Source organism: Megalobrama amblycephala, linkage group LG9 (assembly GCF_018812025.1).
Source record: "Megalobrama amblycephala isolate DHTTF-2021 linkage group LG9, ASM1881202v1, whole genome shotgun sequence".
In the NCBI taxonomy this organism is placed as follows: Eukaryota; Metazoa; Chordata; class Actinopteri; order Cypriniformes; family Xenocyprididae; genus Megalobrama; species Megalobrama amblycephala.
The window spans coordinates 33315992-33335276 of NC_063052.1; the positions used below are offsets into that span (position 1 = coordinate 33315992).

At 36.1% G+C, this 19285-nt stretch overlaps 1 protein-coding gene across 1 annotated transcript in view; it reads left to right on the top strand.

Moving 5' to 3' along the window:
• fam135b (family with sequence similarity 135 member B) overlaps positions 1 to 19285 on the top strand; it is a 63428-nt gene that overhangs the window by 23330 nt on the left and 20813 nt on the right. The window contains exons 4-6 of the mRNA XM_048202982.1: positions 7727 to 7866; positions 16521 to 16591; positions 18359 to 18532. Of these exons, the coding sequence (XP_048058939.1) occupies positions 7727 to 7866; positions 16521 to 16591; positions 18359 to 18532 (385 nt within the window). The remainder of the gene's footprint in view (positions 1 to 7726; positions 7867 to 16520; positions 16592 to 18358; positions 18533 to 19285) is intronic.

The following is a 19285-nucleotide window of genomic DNA, read 5'->3' on the forward strand; positions in this document are numbered from 1 at the left end:
CTACAAAATAATGTTTTGTGTAGGGAACCGCGGACCTGGCTAGCTTGAACTACAGGTAATTCAAAGGGTCAAAAAGTCTTCTGTAACGACGCTATTTTTTATGCCGTTTTTGAACAGACAGACCTCATCTCCAGGAAATTAGTTTTTGCAAAGTGGGATGTTTGAATAGGCTACATGGCCTCTCATTGGCTTATTCTAGCATACTATACATAAAGGTTTGCATTTGCTGTTAATATTTTTGCTGCATGATTAAAGACATTTTCTCATGGTTTTCTGTGACCTGAACCCCCCTGGTTACACAAACATACACACTATGTAATTTACGTTTGTTCTGTGTGCTAACTTACATTCTTCTCACATTCTCAGCTCACACTTTGTGCTCAAAACAGTAATCTACAGATGGCTTTAGTTTTATGGCCATCTGACGGCAGTCAGGGACAAGGACGCAATGTAGTGTCAGCTTAAAATATAGTCTGTTTTCACAACATTGACGGCTTCTAGTCACACACACACACACACACACACACACACACACACACACACACACACACACACAATTATCAGTGTACACACTGCTGGTATGACACCTGTTTAGACCATTTTCAAAAGATCCTAAATAACTATTTAACCCACACACACACACACACACACACACACACACACACACACGTCTGGTTCTCTATCCTTGTGGGTATTCTTCAACACAGTATTGTCAAGAAACCTTCTTTGTCATATCTTTCCAAACACATTTTTGAGAATTAATCACTCCTATTTACCAATGGGACTGCCGATTACTTCCAATTTTGCTTTTGCAGTTATAAGAAAGTGCGTTAGCCACAGATACTCGTGATTCCAGCACACTATGAAGTACAGATCAAATACTGTCATCCGAATGACATCACGTCACTGTAATGAGCTTCTGAGCACACTTTCATCTTCTGTTTACATGCAAGGTACTAACAAGACTAGAATTTTGTTTTTGGATGTCTGCTGACTGATCTTATGATTCTTCTGGTATTTATAAAAAAAAGACACATTTCTTTACATTATTCACTACAGTACATGCCATTATTGCAGTCTTATTCTAATGTGCTGATTTGATGCTGAAAAGATTAATAAATATTGTAACAAATCAAATGTCTTGCTCATTGCTAGTTAGTGTTAATTAAAGCAAAAATCTTTCACTTTTGATCAATTTAATCCGACTTTACTGAATAAAATTATTATTTTTTATTAAAAAAATCGTACTGACCCTAAACTTTTAAACAGTAGTGGTTTTTAATACACACATACAAAAAAACTGCAAAACTGTGTCCAAACCAGGAACAAAACTACAACAAAATTAAAAAAAAAAAAACCTTTGAAATCTCTTTTTTTTTTTTTTTACTTTGTCCTAACAAACCAGGACACTAATAAATGAAGTATTTCCTGTTCATTCAGTTGCTCATTTTGTTTCAGTTCTAGTTATATGAGAACAGCAGTGTTTCTTTAGCTATCTTATATTAATGTCTTTATTGAGGATTTACAGTGTGTGTGTGTCTGTATTAGGCAGCAAAACTCTGCGGCCTCTGTCTGACATTGAGTCTTGGCGTGGCTTGTTTGACTGAACGCCAGCAGAGGTTTGAATCAAACTCTCACACTCACTGGCATCAGCGGCCATTTTGGATATGTCCGTCATTCTGGCTCTGAAGCGATTTCATTTCCAGTTTTAAAATGCCATCTGGACAACTGGCTGGCTGACTAACTAAACTGAAGTGTTACAGTGTCTGTGTGCTCTCTACTGTTAAAATATTTAAACTGTTAAAATAGTACAAACTCCGTTTTGCATTTTAAGTTCTTCTTCAACTTGCGCTGCTTTGGATGCTTCCCGCTCTGTATTATTATTCATTATGCACATTATTCCTGCCATTATCACGTGTAAAAAAAAAAGATAATGCAGTGCTATACTCACTGTCAAAACAGTGTATTAAAATCTCCACAGTTAAAGGTGCCCTAGAACTTCTTTTTAAAAGATGTAATATAAGTCTAAGGTGTCCCCTGAATGTGTCTGTGAATTTTCAGCTCAAAATACCCCATAGATTTTTTTTTATTAATTTTTTTAACTGCCTATTTTGGGGCATCATTAACTATGCACCGATTTATTGGTTGCGGCCCCTTTAATTCTCGTGCTCCCCGCCCCCGGAGCTCGCGCTTGCCTTGAACAGCATAAACACAGTTTGCACAGCTAATATAACCCTCAAAATGGATCTTTACAAGATGTTCGTCATGCATGCTGCATGCATACATCGGATTATGTGAGTATAAAATTTATTTGGATGTATTACATTTGATTCTGAATGAGTTTGAGGCTATGCTGCGTGGCTAAAGCTAACATTACACACTGTTGGATTGATTTATAAAGAATGAAGTTGTGTTTATGCATTATACAGACTGTAAGAGTTTAATGAAAACAGCGACGGCTCTCTTGTCTCCGTGAATACAGTAAGAAACGATGGTAACTTTAACCACATTTAACAGTACATAAGCAACATGCTAACGAAACATTTAGAAAGACAATTCACAAATATCACTAAAAATATCATGTTATCATGGATCATGTCAGTTATTATTGCTCCATCTGCCATTTTTCGCTATTGTTCTTGCTTGCTTACCTAGTCTGATGATTCAGCTGTGCACAGATCCAGACATTAATACTGGCTGCCCTTGTCTAATGGCTTGATCATGGGCTGGCATATGCAAATATTGGGGGCGCACACCCCGACTGTTACGTAACAGTCTGTGTTATGTTGAGATTCGCCTGTTCCTCTGAGGTCTTTTAAACAAATGAGATTTATATAAGAAGGAGGAAGCAATGGAGTTTGAAACTCAGTGTATGTTTTTCCATGTACTGAACTCTTGTTATTCAACTATGCCAAGATAAATTCAATATTTAATTCTAGGGCACCTTTAACACATCTAGCTTACCTTACAGCTTCATACAACAGGAACAATATTATAGGTATGAAGAGAATGAATCATATGTCACATGATATGATAATTAAACCCTGGAGACATGAGCTAAAATGCTAATTCTGACTGTACAACGTGTCAGATTGCAGTGCAGTGAATTACCATACTGCTATCAGACAGCTGCAGAAACTGAACTAGTATATGAATGAGTATATTCTTTTGTAAATGTTGCTCAAAAAACATCTTGCTGTATCAATAGTTTTTGCATATATGGTGACAAATGTTCTGCACTAGGACAATACAGCCAGAAACAAACGCCCCCAAATATAAAAATTCTCTCGTTTACTCAGTGCCATGCTGTTCCAGACTTGTATGGCTTTCTTTCAGCTGTGAAACACAAAAGGGGAAATTTTGAATGATGGAGACACAAAAGAACCACAAAAAGCAAAAAGATGATCTGTGATTGAATTTTCTTCATGCCATGTTGGGTATTTCATAACAATAGATTATGTTTATAATGCAATGCTAATTGGGATAGCTTTTCTCATTGTGCAGAATACCATAAAAGAATATATTTTCGGTCTGATTTTTTTATCCGATGCCACATCACATCACAGAAGGTTATTTAAAACACTCGACTTGTGATATAAAGTAAGTCAAAACTTGGTTTTAATCTCATAAATTGTCATATATTGATGGTGTGCTAAGCTACATGCTAGTCCTAGATGTACCTGCCAGGGTGCCATCTAGCTGTTATTACGAATAATTTTTAAATGTAAAGCTTACTGAAATGTTTCTTTTTTCACAAAGGGCATTTGATTCGGTTTCAAAGAAGGTGAAGTGAGAAGTCTGATGAAAGAAATGAGGGCTGACAGGTTAAATGACAGATGCTGGCTAACAGGTTAAATGATTCATTAAAAATATTAAACCTAAAACAATGATTCAGTCATCAATCAGAGGTTGCAGCTTCTCTCATAAATGTGCTAAAGTCTGAAAAAGTCTTAAAGGGCCTTAAAGGGTTAGTTCACCCAAAAATGAAAATTCTGTCATTTATTACTCACCCTCATGCCGTTCCACACCCGTAAGACCTTCATTAATCTTCAGAACACAAATTAAGATATTTTAGTATTATAGTATTATAGCTCCGTGAGGCCTCCATAGACTTCGGTAAAGTTGGTTTTATATTCGCACATTCGGCCATCCGTATTCAATAGCCTTGTTAATCACACTACATTGGACATTCAGTGGACATTCACAAGTAAATATGCCATTAAAACAATACTTGCCTATTTTGATCGACTGTGAAAAATGTTGTAAGTTGACAATCGTTGGTTGTCAATATCATGTCGGTGCTTAAAATTCGCAAACATTAATTTATTGCACATTTATTGGAAAGTCTGAATTTATCAGAAGTCCGAATGTGTGAATATAAAACCAACTTTACCCAAGTCCTCCATAGGGAGCAATGAACACTTCCTCTCTCAAGATCCATAAAGGAACTAAAAACATATTTAAATCTGTTCATGTCAGTACAGTGGCTCAATATTAATATTATAACGCGACGAAAATATTTTTGGAGCGCCAAAAAATCAAAATAACGACTTATTTAGTGATGGCCGATTTCAAAACAATGCTTCATGAAGCATCGGAGCACAAATTAATGAATCAGTGTGTCGAATCATGATTCAGATCGCGTGTCAAACTGCCAACGGCTGAAATCACGTGACTTTGGCGCTCCGAACAGCAGATTCGACACACTGATTCATCTGTGCTCCGATGCTTCCTGAAGCATTGTTTTGAAATCGGCCATCACTAAATAAGTCGTTATTTAGTTCTTTTTGGCGCTCCAAAAATATTCTCGTCGCTTTATAATATTAATATTGAACCACTGTACTCACATGAACCGATTTAAATATGTTTTTAGTAACGGGTGTGGAACGGCATGAGGGTAAGTAATAAATGAAAGAATTTTCATTTTGGGGTTAACTAACCCTTTAAAGTTTATATATATATATATATATATATATATATATATATATATATATATATATAGGAGCTGCAACAATGTCAAATATATATAGCTATATAAATAGGAGCTATATATATATATATATATTATATATATATATATATATATATATGAAGCCCCTCCTTCTATAAAGTGCAATGTGCTTTGATTGGACAGCTGGACCAGTGTGTTGTGATTGGTCAACCACTTTGAGTATCGGAAGGGTTCATCCCTATGCCCTAATCCCTTCAAAGGGTTTACCCTCCGGAGTGAGAGCTTTGAAGGGATGAAAGGTGTAGGGGTCAAAAAAAACTATTTTTTTGGAACGCACTTCAGCATCAATCAAGGAGGCGCCTTCGTCTTTTTCCCCCTGGTTTACTCTTTGTATTAATACGCATTCATTTACTGTAACATCATAAGCTACTGTCGGTCTTTTACTTTAAATATAATGTATATTGTGCATGTATTTGAACCATTTGAACGGACTGATAAAGGGAGCTGTAAAGTATTTTTGTTGAAGTACAGTGTCATTTTGACTATAATAATGTACCAAATCTAACTCATATAAATATTACAGTATAGAAAAATACTATATATACACATTTATAGGTAAAATCAAACTCCTAACCTCCTGTACCTATTCTGTGACGTCAAACAACTTCCCTGTGCAAAGGATCATGGGGGCCCGAAGTGTCCATCAGTTGTACCCTTCGAAATCCTTCATTCTGAAGGGCCCTTTGAAGTGGCTAGTTTTGAGCACTTCGGTTTGGAACGACCCTTCAATATGGCAGCCATGATTGTTTTCACTCCGAAGTGCCCTTCGGAGGGTGATATATCCCATTTGGAACGCACCACATCTCGGAAATGTCACGCTTATGACCACATTTTTGAGTATGCCTTAGGTGGGAATCATTTAAATGATGACTATTGTGGTGTTAACATTTCTGGAAGAATACTCAAGACTACAATCAAGGCGTTTCAAGGAGTTCAGAAATAATAACTCCCTTTGGTGTGACTTTGTACTTTGTAACTTTGCAGACCTTTTTCATGCTAAAACAGCAGTTACACACTAAAGAAAGTTGAACATGTAAAAAAGCATAATAGATCAAGTCGGAAGTATTAAAAAAAAGTCTTAAATTGCAGTCTGTTCTAACATGAAGCTATCAATTGACTTTGAAAGAGTGCACAAGTCATATGGACTACTTTTAGGATCATTTTTAATAATAATTTCAATATTTTGGAGATTGACAGCCCCTGGCCTCCTTCATGTTCATTATGTTGAAAATAGCATCCAGGATATTCATCATAAATCATCTTTTCTTGTTTTACAAAAGTCATACAGGTTTTAACAACCTGAAGGTGATTAAATAATGGCAAAATGTTCATTTTGAATGTACTATCCCTTTAAGGTATATTATAGATTATACAATATGCCGCATTACAGAGCAGTGCTGTGAATTTCCATACTGCTGTCAGACGGCTTGAAATAGTGTTCGTCAGAAACACACTGACCTTATCCATCATCTTTTTTCTCGGTTTCTGAATCTTCCCCTCCATCAAACACACACACACATACACACCACATGACATCCCCTGGCAAGATTAGACACTACTGTCCGACTCTCTCTCTCTCTCTCTCTCTCTCTGCGTCTCTGGGGCATCGGCGCACTGCAGAACTGTTTTGGTGACACACAGCGAGGAAGAAAGATATAGAAAGAGAGAGACAGACAGAGGCAAGAGACAGACAGACTCAGCAGGGGTCTGTCTTTACGGGAGACCCTCACTGTTTCGCTCAGCACCTCACTGACATGCGCTATCATCCTCTCCACTGAAGAGAAACCCCACTGAGGTGCTGTCATCCATCACAGACAAGATCTCGGTCTCTCTCCGGGTGGACGTGGAGCCAGTGGCCGGCGTTTGATGGTTATGGCCTTGATGGTGGCTGTTTTAGTGTCAGGTTAGAGAAAAACGGGACGAGTAATGCTGGATTTGATGGACAGATTCATGATTTTCTCTCCTTAGAGGAAACTTTTATTGCCCTCATGTTGATCTTGAAGCTTTTATCAGATGTTTCTGCTAAAATTCAACTGGAGAAATAGGAAGATTTCACTCAAATATGAAATATGATCATAATTTACTCACCCTCATGTTCCAAACGTTGACCAGGGACTGCTAAAAATGATGAAAAACAGAAAACAAACAAAAACAAACAATAAAAATAGCCCATTTTTTTTCAAGGTTTTTTTGGGGGGTTTCTTAAACATTTTTTGTTTTAATTATACAGGAACAAATGACAAAATATTCTACTTTTTTGTGTGAATTATATTATATTATATTATATTATATTATATTATATTATATTATATTATATTATATTATATTATATTATATTATATTATATTATATTATATTATATTATATTATTTTATATTATAGGCTTTCCACTTATTCTCCATGTACCGCCTAGGACTTGCAATTTAGATAAAATAATTGTATTCCTACAGGCACTGCATAAGCACAAGTATTTTCATTTGATTTTTTGCTTTCTCTCAATTTCAGAGCCCCAAACATACAAAATCACATTCCTGCCATACACTGTCAGAAAACAACACACTAAATATGAATGAAACACATCTACATCTCTCTTTCTGCTGGGACCCGTCACTGAACATGCTCTGATGTGCACACAGTGGGGAATCTCTCACTGGAGATGCTTTGATGTGAACAGTGGAGAAACTAATCTACCTTCTTTTCTCTGTGTCTGGGCAGGCGAGTGCAGTTTCAGCAGCGCTGGGGTTCATGATGGTGGAGTGTTCAGTCGGATCTTTCAGATCCTGTACAGGAATGAGGAGGTGTCCCTGGAGGATCGCATGAACTTCAGAGTGCACCTGCTGCTGGACGGGGAGAGGGTGAGTGTCACGCTGCTCTGAAAACAGAAGTGAGGGTCGTGATGTGGGTTATGGTGATATCAGCAACCTAGTATTAAAAAAAAACTGGGCTGGTAGGTGGAGGGTTGTAGGTTCAAATGCCACAAAAAGAATCTGCTACATGCAGAATACTGTCACGCAATGGGTTGCAAACATGAAAATAAAGAGCTGGATCTATATGCAAGCATGCAAGAGCTGGATCTATAAGCAATAAACTCAAATTTGCATTTTTTTCATGAAATATAGAAGAAGAAAAAAACACACAGGAAACAGGACAACCACAGTATCGACAAGCTCCGACCAAGAACAACTGAAAATCAGGACTATATACAGAGGGTACGGAAAGTATTCAGACCCCCTTAAATTTTTCACTCTTTGTGATATTGCAGCCATTTTTTTTCCTCATTAATGTACACACAGCAGCCCATATTGACAGAAAAACACAGAATTGTTGACATTTTTGCTGATTTATTAAAAAAGAAAAACCCACGCACCTGTCTATATAAGACCTTACAGCTCACAGTGCATGTCAGAGCAAATGAGAATCATGAGGTCAAAGGAACTGCCTGAAGAGATCAGAGACAGAATTGTGGCAAGGCACAGATCTGGCCAAGGTTACAAAAATTTCTGCTGCACTTAAGGTTCCTAAGAGCACAGTGGCCTCCATAATCCTTAAATGGAAGACGTTTGGGACGACCAGAACCCTTCCTAGAGCTGGCCGTCCGGCCAAACTGAGCTATCGGGGGAGAAGAGCCTTGGTGAGAGAGGTAAAGAGGAACCCAAAGATCACTGTGGCTGAGCTCCAGAGATGCAGTCGGGAGATGGGAGAAAGTTGTAGAAAGTCAACCATCACTGCAGCCCTCCACCAGTCGGGGCTTTATGGCAGAGTGGCCCGACGGAAGCCTCTCCTCAGTGCAAGACACATGAAAGCCCGCTTTTGCTAAAAACACCTGAAGGACTCCAAGATGGTGAGAAATAAGATTCTCTGGTCTGATGAGATCAAGATAGAACATCTTGGCCTTAATTCTAAGTGGTATGTGTGGAGAAAACCAGGCACTGCTCATCACCTGTCCAATACAGTCCCAACAGTGAAGCATGGTGGTGGCAGCATCATGCTGTGGGGGTGTTTTTCAGCTGCAGGGATAGGACGACTGGTTGCAATCGAGGGAAAGATGAATGCGGCCAAGTACAGGGATATCCTGGACGAAAACCTTCTCCAGAGTGCTCAGGACCTCAGACTGGGCCGAAGGTTTACCTTCCAACAAGACAATGACCCTAAGCACACAGCTAAAATAACAAAGGAGTGACTTCACAACAACTCAGTGACTCTTCTTGAATGGCCCAGCCAGAGCCCTGACTTAAACCCAATTGAGCATCTCTGGAGAGACCTAAAAATGGCTGTCCACCAACGTTTACCATCCAACCTGACAGAACTGGAGAGGATCTGCAAGGAGGAATGGCAGAGGATCCCCAAATCCAGGTGTGAAAAACTTGTTGCATCTTGACCCAAAAAGATGGCTGTATTAGATCAAAAGGGTGCTTCTACTAAATACTGAGCAAAGGGTCTGAATACTTAGGACAATGTGATATTTCAGTTTTTCTTTTTTAATAAATCTGCAAAAATGTCAACAATTCTGTGTTTTTCTGTCAATATGGGGTGCTGTGTGTACATTAACGAGGAAAAAAAATGAACTTAAATGATTTTAGCAAATGGCTGCAATATAACAAAGAGTGAAAAATTTAAGGGGGTCTGAATACTTTCTGTACCCACCGTATACACAGAGAAACACTAGGGACTAAATTAGATAATTAAAGGGATAGTTCACACAAAAATGAAAATGATCCCATGATTTACTCACCCTCAAGCCATCTTCTTTCAGATAAACACAATCGGAGATATATTCCAAGGGGTTAATGAAGTCCTTTTGAAGCAAAGCAATGTAGTTTTTGTTAGAAAAATATCCATATTTAAAACTTTACAAAAGTTTACAAAATATAGTCATATACACATAGGATAGCTTGAGGGTAGGTATATCATGAGATAATTTTCATTTTTGGGTGAACTAACACTTTAACAAGACACAGGTGAGACACATGAGGGCAAATCAAAAACCATAGTAACTAATGAACAGGGACAAAGAAATCTGAGAGGGAAACAGTGCAAATCAAACAAGAACAAAACTCAAACCCAGAACAGATGTGACAAATACAGTGTGAACTGGAATAATAAGAATAACTTTACACTTCAATCAAATCAATTAAATAAAAATCTGCAGAGGTAAATTGTATATTATAAAGGAACTATGGAATTTTAATGGAAACTGTGATGCTTTTTTTTTTTTCTTCTCCAGAATACTTGAATAGAAAGTTGAAAAGAACAACATTTATTTAAAATAGAAATCTATTGTAACAATGTAAAGGCATTTACTGTCACTTTAAAAGTCTTTACTGTCACTTTATTCATTTCTTTAAATAATAATAATGATAATAATAATAATCTTATTGACCCAAACATTTGAATGGTAGTATATGATTTCATGATGTTAGGGGTGTACTTGCACTTTTGCCACACAAGAAAAGGCAATATTTGTTCATATATTTGTTACAAAATGTATAATCCAGGTGCCATTTGTTGAATTATATGGCCTTTTTATCTATTAACATTGATGAAATGCCAGTTAAACCTCAGTATGTCCAACAATGTTGAAGAACAAGAACAAAAAAATAAATTTTCACAGCACTGTATTATATTATTAAACTATGTTATATTCAAATAGTATTACCTTATTATTATTACCATTATCAAACACATACACCAGCTCATTTTAGACATTATGAAATATGTGAAATGGGTAAAAGAGAGATAGGGAGAGGCAGGGAGTTGTAGGTAGGAGAGTGTCTTATCAGATTTCTATGGCCATCATTCTTATTAACCTTGAAGCAGTTATCTGTGCCCGCTCTCCTACCTGTCTCACTCCATTTCATTCTCTATCTCTCCCCCTAGATAAGAAGTCTAAAAATAGCTTTCCATTTCCCCAGAGTGTGAGTTTAATCAATCTGTGTATCAATAATTGGAGCAGCCCTGTTTGTTTTCAAAGATTGACGGACGGTGCACCAGTTTGTCAGAACGGTGTGGAACCTCCTGTGTATGTCACGTTTTCATGTAAGGGTCCGTCATTAAATATCTGCACACATGTGAGTGCGCATAAAGTTCATGTGGTTCTGTTCACTCTCACCTGTGATCACATAAAGATTCTGCACATGGGAAACAATACTGTTACATATGAGACATGTGAGCATGTGAAAAAACAAACAAAACAAAACAAAAAAACTAAGAAATATTATAGTTATAGAATACGGTTGAATGGTAAAAAAAGAAAGTATTTAATATTTGAGTATTTTAATATTATTCATATTTTATATAGCATTTTATTTTACAAAACAACTGTAAAATTACAATACTAATATTCTTTGCAGTTTTAATGTCTTTGCTTTCAAACGTTAAACCATAGAGCTTTAAAACTACAGGAGAACCTTTTTTCTCTTTTGTTGACAACAGATTTATAAACAACTCTTATAACAAATTTGGGAAGATTGTTGGCGTTGTGTTTTCAAATGCACATTATAACTGACAAAAATGCTTAATAATAATAATAATAATAATAATACACCACTAATAATGAAAGAATCAAATTTAATTTAATTTAAAACGTTCTTCTTCAACAACAATATGCTTGTTGACATGATCACATAAAATGGCGAAAATTAACCCTCTACAGCACAGTGTTGCCCTCAGGCAACGGAAAGTTTTCTTAAGCCCTATGTTTAGTACATTTTTCTTTAAATGATTACAACCAATTAGAAAGGTCGAGAAAGTACCAAATAACAGTCCAGTAAGGTGTTGGAGTCAATATCAAGCACCATTTAAAGGTGGGACGTCCTGTTCTGACACATGGTCACAGGAGCACATGGTGTGAGAAGAAGGCAATATTATTTGCTTTAGTAATCTTATTTAAAACGACATGAACTGTACATAAAAAATATGTGTGTGTGTATGAAGGTGTAGAGAAGCCTTTTGTCAGGTTTTATGAATTTTTTTATTTTATTTTGCATGTTCAGAAATTCAGTTTTTCTTTTCGTTGCCTCAGGGCAACGTTGTGCGATAAGGGGTACTTTTCGAGGAGGTTTTAGACAGTACCTTGTAACAAAAATTGTAACATACACCACTATGTCACAGCAGAGAAGAAATCTTATTACATGAAGTACATTATATGGCATAGCACACTACATGATACAGACCTATGCATGTATCAAATTCAATATATCAATGTCTTTGAAGTGTTTTTCCCTTTTTACTAAATGATTTCTTGAATTAAAAAAAAAAAAAAAAATTGATTTTGATGATAATTTTCTCTATGACTCTGTACCATTGTTGCACAACGTTGCCCTGAGGCAATGAAAAAATATTTTGGGGTTGGGGGAGGGTAGGGGGAAAATTTTTTTATCGATAAAATGCTCCCAAATGAACCAAAAATGATGTGGAAGATTTTTTTTCTTTTTCATGTGCCATCAACATGTGTGCAGTAGAGGGTTAATGTGGTTGTGTCCACTCACATTAAAGGGTCATAAAACTCCAAAACACATTTTTTGAGATGTTAACAGATATGTACTGGTTTCACATCAATGAAAACAACGATAGCATTCATTATGTTTATTATTAAGGGGAAAGTGGTTATTTTTTTGCTTTTCTGAGCCATTTCGTTCTTCCGGTTTAAAAAGCAAAGTTGAACCAACGTCACAAACAATGAGATATAGGCCTATGTGTTAATTAGAAGTGGTGATTGGCTTCAGTGGCTGGAGAGTACACGTCTATGTCATCAGTTTCTGAGCTTTTCTTTGCATTATTCATGAGAATTAAAGGTGCTCTAAGTGATGTCACGTGTTTTTAGGCCAAAATATTTTTTTGTCACATACAGCAAACATCTCCTCACTATCCACTAGCTGCCTGTCCCCTGAACACACTGTAAAAACACGGTCTCTGTAGTCGCCACAAGCTCCGAAAACGGCAATAAAAACAAACTGGTGCAGCCTGGACCACAAAACATAATAAATATGCGCCCGCCAATAACCGACAAGAGTGATTTTAAATGCGCGTTCATGACTGTTTCAGAAAGCAAGGAGGGGAGGAGGAGGAGGGAGGGTCTAGCTAGCCTCTGTTTTGTTTGAAAACACTTCGAACGTCAACAGGAAGTTTCTCCATCCAGGATCGCTTAGAGCACCTTTAACTCTTTTAACTCTTCCCCTGCCACTGACAGAATTTTCCGGCTTTCCATGTTTTCATTGTTATACTGTAGGGGACGCCATTACACATCTTATGAACAAGTACAGAATCTCTGGATCAAAACACAGACGAAAAAGAAGCAGAAAAAAGCAATAAAAGCCTTGCTTATGCACACTGTAGTTGCGATTTTCTCAGCTTTTTGTTCAAAATGTTGCTTTTTACCTTCATTCAAGTGATGATAAAAAAGAATGCATGAAGTTGGAATAAAACAGTTTTTCTGTTCTTTCTCAAATTCATTAAATTATGAGAAAAAAGTTTCGGGAAAAAAAGTCTAGATAAAATGTTGAGAATAAAGTCGTAATTTCGTAATTTAACGACTTTTTTCTCATAATTTGATGAGTTTATTCTCAACATTTTATCTCGACTTTTTTTCTTGAAATTTAACGACATTTTTCTCATAATTTAACGAATTTGTTCTCGAAATTTAACGACTTTTTTCTCATAATTTAATGAGTTTATTCTCAACATTTTATCTCGACTTTTTTCTCGAAATTTATCGACATTTTTCTCATAATTTAACGAATTTGTTCTCGTAATTTAATGACTTTTTTCTCGTAATTTAATGACTTTATTCTCAACATTTTATCACGACTTTTTTCTTGAAATTTAACGAATTTTTTCCCGAAATTTAACAACTTTAATCTCAACATTTTATCTCAACCTTTTTCTCGAAATTTAATGAGTTTTTTCTTGTAATTTAACGAGTTTATTCTCAACATTTTATTTCGACTTTTTTTCTCAAATTTAACAACTTTAATCTCAAGATTTTTTTAATCTCAAGGTTTTATTTTTTTATTATTGCTTGGCCCTAATCCTCTTCCATACAGTACTTTTGACAACTCTATGAGATCATAAAGACAGAATGCAACCACTTAGCGCCTACCAATCACAACGCCTTAGCAACCACAAAGCAACAGCTTTCAATTAAAAGTATTTTTAATGGTTCTAAACAATTCATTAACTAATACTGATTAGTTAATTGATGCTACATTACTATTATGTTTTACAACAGATTGATAACAAAGAGTCTTCTTGAGTTTCACTCTATTTACATTTAGGCTTGGGTATCCAGTATCGAGTATCGATTGGAACCGGGACTAGCTTTGCGATTTTCCCGGAATCGTTCAAAAGTTTAAATTTCGATTCCTAGTTTCGATTCACAGTCCGCCGACTGGAAGAAGAAACCGCTGAACACCAACGAAGAAAGCGTCCACCGGAAGTGTTGGCATAACCGAGCGAGTCGGACATGGATAGCGTGCGTCAGCGGTCCAAAGTGTGGCTTCACTTGTCTAAACAGAACAAAATCTCGGCAAAATGCAACATTTGCGGCAAGATTGTTTCGTGCATAGGAGGGTGCACGTCGAACATGATAAAGCACCTCAGAGCAGTGGCGTACCGCATGTCTGTGAGCCCCCCCCCCACAAAGAATGAGATGGGCCCCTCCCCCAATGCAGTGATGTCATGTATTAAAATTTGTTGTGCACCTGAGTCCGTCTCAACCACAGTTTACAAAAGCTGATTTAACAGTGAATCATGTGGTGAATTGTCATTGCACTGATTCATTTGATTTTATTATTGAATAATATTATATATGCTATATAGCCTAGGCTATATGTTTAGTGATTTTGATATCGCAGACTAAAATACCGGCAGGAATAAATATTTAGGCTAATTTCCTCATTAAAACCAAAGTTGTTCATCAGTGATTGTACATCAAGAGCAAGGACACGTTGTGTGCATTTTGTTTTGTGCTTTTACCAGAACAAAACGCTCAATTGTCTGTTGCATGAGAACTGATAACAGCAGCAACGAGCACTGGCCATGATTTCAGAAACAACACACTCCAGCGGATAGATCGCCTCTTATTTAACACAGACCTACAAATTTCTTTTCGAATGGAGATGTTTCTTTCTTTTAGGTACAATTATTCGCTGAGTTTAAGTTCACTTTTGAGACGTTTCAGAAAGATTCTTGCAGAGAGACATGCTGAAAGCGCACCCTGTTTTTTATTTATTTTATTTTACAAAAGCACAAGGTTTTGTTGTTATTGTGAGCATGCACAAATAAAAGTAGACCATTTGTAGTCTTGCACTAATCTAGGCAATCGCCAAAAATGACGGAAGGCCTGTTTTAAGTTGTTTCAGCTGTCATGAGGAAAAAATCCATCAGAACGCGCCAGCGCATTCGTCGGCCAGAGGGATAAAAATAGCCAATTTAGTAAGTTTCATATTTATATTTAAATATTGGGCTATAGCCTAATATTATTAGGCTATTATTTTTTAAATTTCACCTAGGCTATGTTTTGATTATGAAAAGTGAACATCATGACGGATGCGCGATGTTGGGAGACATGCATGCGAGTTTGACCACTTCATTAAGTTTTGTTTTATAGTAAGTCTTTCTTTAAAGTGAATTTCGTTTTGTAGAAATTGTATCTTAATTTCAATCAATGTTTCATCAACCAATTGCCTGTATTTAATAAATAGGAAGAAAACCAAGAACGTCAGGTGTGGAATGGATTGAAGTGCGTAACAAACAAACCCATGTTTCTGCGGCCTTTGAATAAGGCTGAAGCAATAGACGTCTTTTTGTTTTTATTAAATTTCTTTATTACTTTATTACATGTCTTTATTACTTAATTAACTGATAAGATATTTTTGGTCTAACAATATATTTTAGCTGGTCTAAATTCTAAGTTAGACACAAATTTGCGTATAGGCTATATAAGGTTCCCTTCTAGACAAGCGCGTAAATTGCTGTTTCTGTGGCAAATTTTCAGTAATTTCGATCGGTGCATCAAATGATATAGGCCTAAACTTAATAAAAATAAAATAATAAAATTAATAAATTCATAACTAAATTCAAGTTCATAGATTTGATATTTATATTGTAGTTGAAAACAGCCCTGTGAGAAATTCATAGTAAAGTTCATAAAAAGTAAAAAGTTCATAGAATTAAAATTGATGGAGAAGGTCAGACTATTTCCTTCAGAAAGACCATTGGTTACCTAGCTCATTTAAAATATCCTAAACTTTTTTGACCCTGCCTCTTAAAAAAAGAATCAGAATCGAGAATCTTTAGGAACCGGAATCGAAACAAGGAATCGAAATCGGAATCGGAATCGTTCAAATTCAAACGATACCCAACCCTATTTACATTACATTTATGCATTCAGTGTATAAATCGGGTCCAGGACATTGGCACTGCTAACAGCATGCTCTAGAAAAGATTTTGGTTTGTTTTTGAAACCTGCAGTTAGCTTTGACTGACAGGTGTGGTGATGTGTCTCTCTCAGGTGGAGGAAGCCGTGAGTGAGGTGGACGTCCAGCTCAAACTAGATCTGCACTTCACTGACAATGAACAGCAGTAAGTCTCTTTTCCACCTTTTTCTTTCTTTGCACCATCACCGCCTGTGTTCAGAACAGCATAATATCAGGCTATTTTTGCTATATGTAGTCAGTATACTCTGCACAGTATGTGGATGTTCAGTATTCACGAAATGACCTTCTACGTTCTATAAATGTTTAATATACAAGCAGAGCATATTGCACTGGGTACTGTATCCCACAATGCAATGCACTTTATGTTGCATGTACAGAGTGATGAATGAAAATGAAGCAGTATCGACCATACTTTTTAACATTGAAGACTACATTACAGTTCAAACATTTGATCAAAAATACAATAAAAGCAGAAATATTATGAAATATCAAAATAACTGTTTTCTATTTGAATATGTTTCAAAATATAATTTATTCCTGTGATCAAAGCTGAATTTTCAGCATCATTACTCCAGTCTCCAGTGTCACACGATCCTTTAGAAATCATTCTAACATGCTGATTTGCTGCTCAGGAAACATTTCTTATTAATATTAATGTTAAAAACGTTTTTTTGTGGAACTTGTGGCATCTTTTTTTTGTCTTTACTGTTACTTTTGATCTATTTAATATAGCTAAATAAAATTACAAATAATAATAAAAAATCTTACTGACCCCAAACTTTTGACATTCACTTTTGTGTATGTTTGGTATGGAATATTACCCTACTGCATTATTATATACGATTTATTTGCCTACAATTTTTGACAATAGTTTGTAAAAAATAAATAAATAAATAAAGCATTATGCAATTTATCCAATTTTGAATAATAATATCTTTACATTTGCCAGTCCAATGCATCAGTGTCAACAAAGAGATGTTAAAAATCACAACTGATATTGTTTCATTCATCACAGAGAAAATGGAAGATCAAATCAAGTGCATTGCATTATGGGAGACACACAGTACACTCTATTCAGTACATTTAGTCATCTAGTTACTAAGCACTAAACACAGAAGTTGAAAATGAGGTAATGTGAGAACAATCTAGCATACATTTTGAAACATTTGCATACTATTTCACATACATTTTTTTTATGTAATATGTAATGCACAATATTTCATTCCAAACACATACAGCCATTTTCCCCCTCTTTCCAGTATTTCTTCTCTCTGTATCATCTCTCTGTCTGTCTGTATTTAAGGATCTGCAGTGAGAGAGAGTGTGGTAGAGCCTCAGGCTGGCACAGTGTGTGTGTGTGTGTGTGTGTGTTAATCAAGAACAGTAAGAGCAACCACACCGATGGCCCTCAGCTTAAAATACTTTCACACTCACACACACACACACTTCTGTCTCAAAGCAGCATAAATGAGAGCAATTACTTGAGCCTCTTACCTGCAGCGGAGCCCCAGAGCTCAGAGCGGCGGCAGCGGTCGGCCCCCGTGGCCCCTGAGCTCTGCAGGGACATCAGTGAGGCGAGCTCATTAACTACCCTACCTGTCCATCTCCCTCTCCTCCTCACATTTGCTCTCCTTCTTGAGTTTCCTGTATTCAGGTCTTTTTCTGCTGCTCTTTTTCTCTGGCTGCCACAGTATGGTTGTTACTTGCATATTGCAGACCTGAGACAATAAAATCTATCATAAATTCTATAATATATAAAACATAATATTTATTTAATTAAAAATTATCTATCTATCTAAACATATATGTGTTTTCCTCCTTATTTTGAATTGCGCATTGTATTGTTTCGTGTCTTAGGGTTACAGGAAATGTACGCAACTTTACTGAAAATGTCCATGTCTTTATGTTTTAGGTTGGCGGATATCTCTTCAGTGCCTCTGATTAGCAGCAGGACGTTGGGTTTGCACTTCCATCCACACCAAGGCCTGCACCATCACCTTCCCGTCATGTTTGACTACTTTCACCTGTCCGTCATCTCCGTCTCAATCCACGCCTCCCTGGTGGCACTGCACCAACCACTGATCAGGTGATCACACAAAACTCCGCCCCACCAGATTTCAGCCAATCACCCATTTTGATATTTTCATTAGTTGTGGTGTAATGCATATATTATGTAATTTAATTTAATTCAATTTATATATTTTAATTATTAAGGCAAGTATTATTTAATTTAACTGAATTGAATTACACAGTAAAAACAGTAATATTGTTAAATATTATTACAATTTAAAATAACTGTTTCCTATTTTAATATAGTTTATATATTTTTAATTTATCTGAATAATTAATGTAACTAACAATGCAGGCTTCATTACCATTCAACAGGTTGGGGTCTGTAAGATTTTTTTTTATATTTTTGAAAGAAGTCTCTTATTATTACAATTTAAAATATCTGTTTTCTATCTGAATATATTTTAAAATGTAATTTATTCCTGTGATGGCAAAAAGTATTATTTAATTTAATTTAATTTAATTTAATCATTGGGTGTGTTAGGGAAGTTTAATTTAATTTAATTTCCTTTTGATATTTTATCATTGGTGTATAAGGCAAGTATTATTTATGAGCTTTTCTAGTTTAATGGTGAATACTGTTTGTTGGATCTGTAGCCTACCTCCTGTTTGTAGGAGGTTGTATTGGCAGGATGCGATGTATTTTCACTGCTGTGGATCTGTTCTTTAAAACTGAGCTTTTAAAGTGCTAGATCTTTCCCTGAACCCTCCTGAAAGCAAAGCTGTCAAATCAAAAGTGTGTGTATTTGTCAGCTGTTATGTGTAATGG